Here is a 12536-nt window from a genome sequence, read left to right on the forward strand (position 1 = left end):
TGCTCGAGGCTCATTTGCATGAACACCAACTGGTACCTTGCATCTACATATCCTCTTTAATGAGTTGTGAGAACTGCTCCCACAGCAGGGCAAAGGCCTTGGGTGTGGGGAGGTGTTTTGTTCCTCTGGCAGGATGACCATCAGGGCTATGCCCAGGAACTTGTTTAACTTCAAAGAGGCCTACCCTGTCACATGCAAATTTTATCTGACAGCTGTGCAGGACCCTTCTATGTTCCCACAGTCAATCAGGCAACAATCTCAGTGGTAGAGTAGCTGCTCCATGAACTGGTTTGACATGCCCACAGAGAAAGGGCTACTCAATTCCATGGCAACACCCTTGAGGTGTGTACCTAGCTCTGCACAAGGGGAGTATGGCTCCATCATCTTGGATTTGGACAGAGAGAGGCATGGAATGATTGCTTGCAGTAGGAAGTGAACAGAGAAAAAGGACATACCTACCAAGTCAATCCAACAAAGATGCGTTTGCTCTGGGCCAAAGATTAATCTTTCTCTCTCTAGGAGCTTTTCTGCAACTGCCAATCCATTTCAGCAGGGAGGGTATCCGGGCTCTTGGAGCCCTGCTCAGCTACAGCATCCAGCCTTGCCCTGCTGAAGAAACCCAAGCTCCAAAAAAAGTCTTAGTCCGAATGTGGTAATCTTCAATGGGCAAAGGCGCTATAAGTATCCGGCCGGCGAGAGACCTTACTTGGACTTTCATTTTGAATTTCTCCTGCTCACAATTTTCCTGCCAAAAGTCAACAGCATCCCCTGGACCTTGTTCTACGGTTTCTGGCATTGTGGAGCCCTTCTTGGCCACAGCCTTTTGCCTTGGCCCCAATGAAATCTTTACTGGACCTAATAAGAATAGTAATGTTATTACTTGTGGTGGACTACCATCCACCCTCACTAATAATCCACTTTACATAATTAAGTAGTCCTCTCAAGAGCTAGAATTTTCAAAACTTTCTTCCATGGGGGTCAAGTTTGGCTGCATATATATTCCTAGTGGCAGCGTTCAGCCCCATATGCTATTAAGATTCACACAGTGGTCTACACAAACTTAATGATTTTCTATCAAAGATTGTGTCTATGAATGGAGATGGACCAAGGGATGGCATTTAAAGATTTTTCTGATTTCTTAATTGCATTAATGTTGTGTTCCTATCAGGTCATGTTAATAGAGAGACTTTAACCCAGATAGGGAAGGTACGAACCTCATTTAACTATGTGCTTTTATTTACAAAGTTCCTAGCCTGCCTCCAGTTTTCCCTAAAAACATAATCTTCCGACGTTTAGACTTGATCTTCAAGCCACTTTTCTATCAGCAGTCCTCCATGGCTAGTAACTTTGCTTGAAGACCACCAGGAGTATCATATTGGTCCTCGAGTCTTGCCCCTTCATATCTCAAGTATTGCCTTTGTTACTTTTTCATCAACTTAAGATTTCTTTACACAGGTATGTCAATTCAGCAAATACTGGGGAAACTGGAACTGACATCACCGATTCCTTTACCTTAATGACCTCACAGGAAATGACACCATATTACCTTTGACTCTGAACCTTCCCAGTATGTGATGCCACATGACCTTAACCATGATGAGATCACAATAATTGAGAGGCCCGAAGTTACATAATAACTGCATGATTATTAGACCAGAACAAAAAAAAAAAACTATTTTAGATATGACCTATATGAGGCTGCTGGCAAAACATACCAGGAGATCATTACTCATTTTCTTTGCATTCCATGATTAATTATGTGTTTGTTGAACAGGAGATGCAGCCACAAAAAACAGAATAGCAGTGGGATCCTTAATATTTTACACACATGCTGTCAAGAATTAAGAGTTCCCCAAGTGTATAGCACAACGAGAAATGTATTTATAAATTATGGTGAGAGGAAAAAGAAATGGCTTACAATTTTTCGTAGTATTATTACATTTTGAGGTATACTTATTTGAAAGGCACTATCACCTATGGGAAGCACAATGGTGAAGGTTTTATTCAAACACATCATTTAGACATTCTCAATAATTAAACAAGGCAACAAAATGTTTAGATAAGTGTACGGTTTTCATTTTTTTACATAGTTAAAAGGGTGTGTATTGCACTTTTGAAATAATGTATTTTATACACCCAAAGCATAATACCCCAGTTCCAGGAGTTGTGACAGAAAGCTAACAGTGCTCATCAAGATACAGTTTGTCTTCTGTCCTTACTGTGGCAGCTTGTGATCTTTTAAAGTGGGTAAGTGGGGTTGAAGGGGCTCATCCCAAAACATTTTGAACAAAATAAGGCAAATAGTGCTTTGGAAAGCACAATGTTCATGTACATTTGCCAAATAAGCCATTGGCTGTGAAAGTTCACTCATTAAATAATCTTTTCATTGTTGTGTTAAGCCAATGAAACATGGCGCACCCTTGTATATGACCCCTTTTTATTGTGCTATAAATGCCTGCACATTTCATATGGATACTTCCATTGTGCCAGAGCCAGCACTTTTTACAATATGCGAGTGCCAAAATTATGCTTTCTTGCTGTCTCTATACCGTGGGTGACTCATATGTCAAAAATGTCTACATTATACCATGGTTAGCATTTTATCATGGTTGTCATCCATTATGGCAAGAAATACCCCAATGCACCATTCACAACATTTTGTCATGGGTACCCTCATGTCAAGAATTTCCTCCAATATACCAGTGCTAGCATTTTCCACATCTTCCCCTAGGCCAAGAATTATCAGTAGTGCAAGAATTTTCTTCAAGGCTAGCCCATATGACAAGTATTAACTATAATATCTCATGGCAGTATTTTTTCACAGCCGACAGTCATGTTAAGAATTGCCTCCTGAATGCCAGAGCTGGCGTTTCGTCCTCGGGCCTCAATATCACAAGAATTAGCTTCAGAATGCTGGTGCCGTTGGCTCATTACTTTTAATCACCTACACTCATTCTCACTCATCTTAATCTCACTCCTTCATTGTGACTCATTCACACTCACTCACACTTTCTCCTTCACTGGCACTCACTATTAATCTCATTCATTCTCACTTATTCTCACTTACTCTGACTCAGCCATTCACACTTCCTCCCTCATTTTCACTTATTCTTCCTCATTATTTCTCACTCAATTATGCTCACTCACTGCCACTCACCACCATTCACTCCTATTTATTGTCAGTCACTTATACTCACTCTTTGGAGGTCCAATGATATCAATCACTGCCACCCCAACACTATCTGATATTCCTTAGTTCCTCTATTTACCCTAGTGTCCTTATTTGTTCTTATATTTGCATTGGACTGATTTGACATCATTGCAACATCTTCTTGTATACTCACTCCTTTAATTACAGCATAGTTGTTTGTCTGTTTGTTGACAGTGTAATCTGTTAGGGCGTGTTTAGCCTCCTTTGAAATCTCTGTCTGAGTGCTAAATTTCATAAGAGGGCTTGTATTAGATTCACTGTCATGTCTCAGGGTTGGACAATTAGAGAGATTACTTATTTAGAGAGGTTTTTTTTGTTTTGACAAGAAATTCTTCCATCTTGAATAATTCCAAAGAGCGGCCAGGGGATGAATTCCTGAGATAGTTGGTGCTTGCCAATTTTGGCATGAACTATGCCAGGCTAAGAGCGGTCTGCAACCATACAGCATTATACAAGCCTGAAGGAGGATTATACTCTCTTGTCCTGTTGTTGTTTGTGAGATGTTACTGGTCGTGTACCAGACCGTGGCTAATTGAATGTATATATATATATATATATATATATATATATATATATAGCATTGTGCCTGTTTAATCCTGTGGTTCATTAGGGATTAAACTGTACTGCTTTTCCCATGACATTTCGTCTGAAGCCTCTCTTGAGTCTGGTTAAGGTCTGTGCCTGTTGGTTCTGTCGCTGATCTGCAGACTGAAAGTCTATGTGAATATATATATATATATATATATATATATATATATATATATATACAGGTACCGTCGTAGACCAGAACTGTGTCCGCCGACACAAACAGGAGCACACAGGAGGATTCGTGATAAGAGCTTTCTTTATTCGTGCTTATCCCCCCTCAGCATTGACAGACGTGTTTCGCCATTCCAGCTGTGTCAATGTCCATTGGAAAGTGTCCCTTTCTAAAGGGTCATTCCAAATATTTTGCCTTCCTCCTTCTCTTTTTCTGACCTCGTTTTTGTTGACTTTAGGACTGCTAACCAGTGCGAAAGTGCATGTGCTCTCTCCCTAAATTGTGGTAACATTGGCTTATCCACAACTGGCATATTTAATTTACCTATAGGTTCCTAGTAATTTTAAACTGCATGTGTAAAGGGCCTGTAAATTGAGTGCTAATAGTGGGCCTGCAGCACTGATTGTGCCACCAGGGCCGGACTGGCCGTAGCTGGTTTTTCATGGTGGTAAAAGGGTGGGTCTGGATTTGGGCCATTTATGTTACTGGTGGCCGGTTTTGCAGCAGTGCTTTAAAATTGGCCCCCTGTAACAAAACCATAGCAGCACTGCTTCCCACCATCACCCTCCCCCGGGCTGGTCTTACATAATTGCCAGGGCTAGTATGCGGTACCAGTCCGGCCTTGTGTGTGGCCCACAAAAGTAGCCCTTTGAACATGTCTCAGGTCTAAGACTGCAGATCCTGTGTGTGCAATTTAACTGCCACCTCGACTTGGCATTTAAAACTGTTTGCCAAGCCTTAAACTCCCGTTTTATTACACACAGGTTGCCCCTAAGGTAGACCCTAGGTAGCCCATAGGGCAGGGTGCTGTCTTAGTAACAGGTAGGACATGTTCTTTTAAATGTTGCATGTTCTTACGGTGTAAAATTCCTAAATTCATTTTTCATTACTATGAGGCCTACTCCTCTCATAGGTTAACATTGGGACTTCCTTAATACACTTTTAAGCTGTAATTTCTGATTTGAAATGATAAGCTGTGTAATGTTTTATATCTTTGGAATGGTAATGACAAATCATCTTTACTGGTAAAGTTGGATTTAACCTTACCATTTAAAAAATGCCACTTTTAGAAAGTGATAATATCTCTGCTCTAGCAGATTTGTGTGCCTGCAGCTGGTCTGTAATACACGTCTGGGGTGGGTAACAGCTACAGTTGGCACAACACAGGAAGGTTAGGTATGTCTGGGTACCATTTGGCATTCTGATGGGTCTTCCTGAGCGGGAAGGGAGAGAGGAACTAACATTTACACCTAATTAGGCTGGACCCTGTCCCCACACCACAAAGGGCTGATTATCCTCTACAGCACATCTGGAGCCAGGGCTGGGGAGAAAGAGATTTTGTGTACTTCAAAGATTCCTCTTTGAAGGCACACTCACTTCAAAGGCACAACTGTGTATAAGTAAACAGTCTCTGACCCCACCAAATGAGACACTTCTTGGCCTTAAACTGGACTCAAACAAACTGCTGTGCTGCATCAAGGACAAGCACTCTCCTTGACTGCAAGGTTTGCTTTTCTGCTGTGCTGGCATGTGCTGACCCTGCTGAGGGAGAGCTGAGGGAGAACTGAAGTGATCTCCAGTGGCTTGTTGGCTTGCTTCCTGTTGCTTGAGACTCAGGGATATCAAAGTCTCTATCCCTGTTCCTGTGCCTGGTTCACTGGAAATGGACCCAGATACCTGCACCTAGGAAATCGACGCTTCGCCAGTCTGTGTGTAGCAGAAGTGGCGCATCAACCCTCTTTTGGGAGTAGGTTTGGCGCATCACTCTCTGAACCAACGCTTCGCCTTGAGAGCCCGAGGCCTCAGAGCCATGCATCACTAGAGAAATTGCCTGAACTACATGGAGAAACCTGGTGCATCACAACTCGTAACCCATGCATCTCGGCTCAGCGCTACGTCTATGGAACTGACGCATCGCCATCACTGAGTAGAGAAGTTGGGCACATCATCTAGACTGGGGGCTCAACATCAACACATTAGTACTGCAGCCTGGAAGAGACATTTCAAACTGCTAGTTTAACTCTGCCATTTAAACAAATGGCAAAGCCTCCACTCACTTTCACAATATATGTACCTCTCCCACAAAAGAAGGCCTAAGGAGCCTTGAGACAGTGAGCTATAAGTTATTAAGTAGAACATATACTTTTAGTCTGACCTGACAGAAACACTTCCAAATTGTTGTTCTGCTGTTGAAAAGTTAGTAGCCCCATGCTCTAACACAGAGATTCTGGTTGACCCCTCTGCTTGAGTAACTTTTGAATGGGACTTCTAAAATGGCACTTCAATGTATCAAATTATTTCTGGCATTAAACCTGACTTAATGCCAAGTCGATTTTAATGACACTTTTAAGGAAAAGCAATTTTAAGAAAGTTGCCACTATGCAACACAATATTCCCAGTGGCCTCACATGGTTGCTGGCCGCCAGACAGATTTCTGCCTATCTGGGATTTGGTGTGAATGACTCCCAGACTTAGGAACAATGGTGGGCTGCTACAGAGGGAAGACACACATCTCCCGTTGTAGGAAGCTACTCAGGGGTTGGCCCAAAAAGCAAGCTTCAAAGGTGAAGCTGACTTTAGTGGACAAATGGCAATCAAACTCCTAGGGGGCTGTCCCTTTGTTCAGGTAGACAGGCCGGCAGCAGGAACAGAGATGGGTGACCAGTGTACAAACTGGTTTTCCCATGGGCTACCGAGCTCCTAACATCCATGGCAGGGTTCACATGTCTTGGGAGAGGGCAGAATAGCGCACCCTTGGATTTCTAGATGCCACTTAGAGCAGTGAGTTGTCACAGGGTTGGAGGGATCCTAGTAACCCATTAGCTAGTGACTGCATCATCCACCCAGAGCACTTTCTGTGCATAAATATGGCACCCCTGGCAACATGAGCCTCAGATAATGATGTAACTGGAGAAGGACCGAAGGACTTCCCAGCTGACCCCTGGACTAGGCAAAGAGAGAATGCTCTATCTGCTTGACTGCACCTGTTGAACCTTCGGCTAGCAAAGAGAAGACTGTGCCTGTGGCTCCTGGCTTGAGGAAAAGTCCCTCCTGTCATTTGTCCCAGTTAGGCCTAGCGGAAAACACTGCCATTTTTACAAGTACACAGGTTTCTTCCTAAAGTTGCCTTCACACATTTGCAACCATGACAGTGTGGATTAGATTCTAGGAAAATATACTTGCTTACAAACCAGCTTGGCAAAAACACGATCTTGCTACCTTGACACATCATGTACAAAGTTAATACATACATATATTGTGCACATGTGATTATTTGCTTCGTCCATATGGCAACAGAGCTATCTATAACATATGAGCAATGGTGGCCTGACCAAGATCTCGGACCAAAGCAGGAGTGTTGGCAGAGGAGGTCTCTACATGCTAATGCTTCAGCCTAGCAGCCTGCTGATAGCTCTACGAGGGGAATTCAGCTAATTACCACAACGGGGACCTACATTCTCTCCCTTAAGGTAATGAGGTTTGGATCATCCAGTAAGGGGATTCTTGGCAGAACACATACACATGCCCTATACACTTAAGTTAGAGGACGTGTAGTAGTATGCCAGATCTGTATATTGTTTTATATGCTTGCATATATACTTTGTTAACCTTGAGGGTGGAAGTTTTCATTCTGTTCACTGTCCAAATACTTCTGCTAACTTCTATTTGCTTCTATCTATTTATCATTGCAGTACAGAATGCACACCTTGCCACACTAATGAACAACAATGTGTGGAAGCAATACACTTGATACCTCGAATGGATTTTTCTGCCAGAATATAACACCAGGAAACAGACATCTAACCGCATTTTCGGGGCTAGGCTCTCAAAGGCAATTCTATCAATTTCTCCGGAGGTATAGGAATAGCCCTAGGCTGTTTAAAGCTATAGTAACAGAGCTACTACAAAATGTTGATGATCAGGCATTGGCCTATGTCGATGACATCTATCTGACGGATTATATCCTCATGGAACACTTGACAAAAGTAGATCGCATAATTCTAGGATTTCCTACATGGGTTACAAATTCAATGTTAAAAAATAAAAAAATGACCATCTCAATGTACTTCTTCTGGGATATGAGCTGTCAAGTGAAGGCAAAAGCATGTGACACACTTCGTAGAGCAATGAGCACTGCTTCACCCTCCAATGACTTTAAAAATACTACAATCCATATTGGGATTCCTTCCTTTTGGCATACCATACATCCATACTATGCAGAAGGGGTTAAACCATTCTATGACTTGATACATCCAGACTTCTCAAGCATGCATTGGGCACTGGAACACAGAAAAATGTTTTATTCCGTACAAACTGACATGATAGCTTCCAAACATTTACACACACATCTGAACACAACAAACCTGGTGATCTGTGTCATCGCGAGGGCATCAGGATACACTTTCAATGAAGGTGACACATAACTAATTCCATATAAAACTAATTTATACACTAATGCCAGAATGTATTTTGCAAATACTGAAAACATCTGACAGCAGTGCAGACTGCTCTGGTGAGAGAGTGAGCACTGGCTCAGGGTAAACGCATAATTATTGTGACCCCAGTGCTGACCTTAGAGGCTGTCTCCCAAGCAAGCATTCAAATCACTCTAGATTTACATCTGATGGCTAAAATGGGCTACTTCACTCACTGCAACAGATGTAGACTACAGATTTGATTCTACACTACATACACAAGTTTTTCTACAGTATAAACAAGAATCTCCTCTGCCTAATGAAATTATGCCTCTAGATCGCTATGATTACTTCATATATACTGACAGTTCTGCTAAGTCTGCTGTAGGGACTAGGGGCCTAATATACAAGAAAATGACACAGCATGGTGCTTCAAGCCATTTAGTTGTGCCATGCTGCATCATTTTCAAAGCACAGAGATGCATCGTATTGACAAAAATACCATGCATCCCTGTGCTTTCCCCTGCACTGGTGCACAATTGGCTGCCATTCATCAGCGCAGGCACCCTTGAGTCATTTCGCAAGGGTGCCTGTGTTGTGGGGATAATTGTGTTTGAGCAGAAAGGGACACCTTCCTGCACAAAAACAAGCATTGATAGCATTTGATGGCAGAGTGCAGCATGCATAGAAAGATGAAAAAACGAGGAGAATGAAAAAAAATTCTCCTTAATGCGCCTTTCCTTCGCCTCCCCACGGGAGGTGCAGGATTCCAATGCATTCCCAGTTTTATAAAATGTTGTAAATCTGGGAATTTGTCAAGTTCCATGGATGTTGCGTGGTAACACCAACAGCAGCACCCATGCAACACCCCTTTCACGCAGAGTAATGCATAAACGGGGCCCATATTACAAGGCCATGAAAAGTCAGCAGGAAGACTTTGCGTGGCCTTGTAAATATGACCAAGCCCATTCCACCGCCAGTGCATCAAAAGTCTGCCAATGGGCCTTCCAGCCAGTAGGGCCTGTACTATTCATGGGTGCATGAAACAACTATTTATGTGGTGTCTGTTGATTTGAATCATCATTAAGGCCATGGATGCCATTGGATTAAAATACAAAATGGATTTTTTTAAAGTGGTATTTCACTTTTGTTTTCCCTGCAAACAGTATATAGGTGGGATAACGGCTTTGGTGTATGTGTGTTGTTGTAAACATTTTTAGCTGTGTTAATTTTCATTTTTGGAAAATGTTTTTTTCCCACTATTAACATCAATGACTAAATTCTAAGCCTCCCTATACTCTGATGCAACACTTCCAATTAAAGGCTGCATCATTCATCTCTTAAATCCGGTGGTCACTCGAAAGCCATCATTAAACACCTGGATGTCTTCTTAGCAAAACGAAGGATAAAAGTGTGAATGATTTTGGACTTGTTTTCGTCGCTCGAGCACCTGCTTTTAAACCCTTAATTGCAGTAGAAAGGTGATGTCACTGGCTATATAAACGCACACTTGGAGGCGCGCCTGCTCCTCAGCGTAGATAGTTGTTAAAGGGATACATACCATTACAGGAAGGCAAGGCCCTGTTCCAAGCAGGCTTCCCATCTGCGCCGATCACGCATGTTATTGTTGACGGCTCAATAATCCTGTATCCTGAATCGCACTGATAGGTTACAGTGGAGCCAAGTTTGAAATCGGTCCCAATCCGTGTTCCATTCATGATGTTTCCAGGATCGAAGCAGGCTTCTCGCGGTTTCTCTGTTATGGCAAAATTAACAGTTCTCAATACAGCAACAATTTTCACTGCATGCTAGCTGCAGGTCATCAATTCACATAAAAGGATTTGAATCGCGCTATTAGTCAAAGTTGTATTTGAAGGTTTGTAAGCACAATATTTGGTTTATCTTCCATTGCAGACATACAAAAAACAACACTGAATCACCACTATGTTCGAAGGAGATAAAGAAAGATGGAGCATATAAGTAAAAGCGTAAAGAGGAACATTGCTTATGATAACTCTTAATGGATGAAAGGCCATCGATTAAAAAAATGTGCAGCTTTGGAAAAGAAATATGTTCGCCCTTTTCACTGCTCATAGATATTTTGCATGAAAAATGTACGCTGCTCGAGAAAGCAAATTACCATCAATGTAAACAGAATTGCATTTTTTATTAGAATCAGGTTAGAAAAAAGGGAAACGATATATCATAAATACATTTCCACAAAAGTTGACCTTTCAAAAAAGGAAAGACTTGTTTATGCGAGAAAGAAGATTTTTGTGATGGCTTTCTTTCGATTCAGATTCAGCCATTGTTCAAAGACAATGTTTGTGGACGTTTCGTTACACACCTCTCTAAAGATAGGAGCGAGCCTCCACTGAACTTGTAAGGCTTCTTTTGCTAATGATACGATAGCAATGAAGTAACCATAGAGCAAAAAGACTACCAGAAAATATATATTTTTCATCTACCCAAATCTAACATTTATTAAGACAAACAATGAGAATGCGGCCCACTTTTCATTGAAAAAAAAAAAAATGCATCACCAAGTTGGGCACTCTCGCGCCTTTCTTCTGTAAATTATTTTCTATGGCACAATTGTTATTACCCAATTGAGTCGAACGCAGTGATCTTTTGCATAATCAGGCCTTTTACCGTTTCTCTTTTACCAGTGTAGTATTTTGGAGTCTGCAGACATGATTCACAAAAGTAAACGTATACTTTTATGTAAGTTTACGATTTTTTGCAATTCACAAATCCATTTTGGGAGTAGCATCTTTCCCTATGCCCATATTTTTATGTGCGGAGACTCCGCAGTCGTAAACATACTACTAGTAAAATTCCTTTGTGAATTGGAAAAAAAATCGTAGGGCAGATTTACAAGCCCCTTGCGACACTTTTACACCGCCATTGTGTCACTTTTGTGATGCAGCGGTGGCGTAAACCATGCGCTACGTTGCTACTTATTTACAACGTGACGCATCTAGGCAGATGCGTCACGTTGTAAAGCCCTGAGCCACATGAAACCTGCGTCAGGTTTCATGTGGGCGTTCCCTCGCAGGAAATCCCTGTAAAACTGATGCAGTGAAATCTACAAGATTTCACTGAGTCAGTTTTACTATGCTGCTGCTTCAAATCCTTACGCCTGCTTGAAGCAGGCGTAAGGAGTGACACACCACGTGAAGTATGGGCGGCCCCTGTGCATTGCAGGAGTCGCGTCACGCTCGCGACGCGACTCCAGCAATGAGCCGCCCGTACGCCACAAGATGCGTCACACATCTTCCTCTCCTTGCACCATAGTGCGCCGCATTGTAAATGCGACGCATCAGTGGTGGCGCAAGGGGGGGATTACGTGACGCATCTGTTCTGGCGCATCCCTGCTGATTTGCAGAGATGCGCCTGAAGTTGTAAATCTGCCCCCGTATACTTACACAAAAGCGTATGTTTCCTTTGTGAATCTGGCCCAAGTAGTGTTGTACATAGACATTTTGACTATTTCCCATTTAACTCTATCATAAGATACGGATTGCATGAATGGTTTTTGTGTTGGGTACAGTTGTGCACCCATTTTCCAAACCAACATTTTGTGCATAAAGTATTTTCCATTTACCATACTGACTGAGTTATATGTCGTTTTATACAATCCCCCTCGTCCTACACAAATCATGTAAAAACTAAACTGATTGGTCCACTACACTTTCTGAACTATCTATATCTGGTTTGATTGCCTGTCATTAGATGGCGAGTAAGAGTGACAATTTCAGACCTAAATACACCAAATATGCCACAAATTCACCTATGTGGGTAGCTGTGAATCCAAGTTGCATTGCATATCCCTGTACTTTACCTTGACACTGTAACTTAGTGCATACAAATACATAGCATGCTATGATTTATTTTAAGAGTGTGTTTTGCGATACTTCTTGGAAAAATATATTTACGACTTTGTAAAAAGTGCCCTCACTCACAATTTGTTTCTTGCCTACTATCGGGCTTTATAGACTGACAAAGTGCGTGTTGGGATGGACTGTACCACTTTAGTGGGAGCTCTTTGTATTTAGTTTTTTTGTTTTTTGTTTTCTTTTTCTATAGGATCTGGCTTTTCAAAATTCATCATCTTTCAGTTTTAATACACTAATTAACTTGAGCTGTC

The 12536-nt window shown here is 41.9% G+C and overlaps 1 protein-coding gene across 1 annotated transcript in view; it reads right to left on the bottom strand.

The window, feature by feature from the left end:
• CSMD1 (CUB and Sushi multiple domains 1) overlaps positions 1-12536 on the bottom strand; it is a 2626220-nt gene that overhangs the window by 1386205 nt on the left and 1227479 nt on the right. The window contains exon 24 of the mRNA XM_085610820.1: positions 9948-10142. Within this exon, the coding sequence (XP_085466946.1) occupies positions 9948-10142 (195 nt within the window). The remainder of the gene's footprint in view (positions 1-9947; positions 10143-12536) is intronic.

This window comes from Triturus cristatus, chromosome 6, assembly GCF_964204655.1.
Source record: "Triturus cristatus chromosome 6, aTriCri1.1, whole genome shotgun sequence".
NCBI classification, from domain to species: Eukaryota; Metazoa; Chordata; class Amphibia; order Caudata; family Salamandridae; genus Triturus; species Triturus cristatus.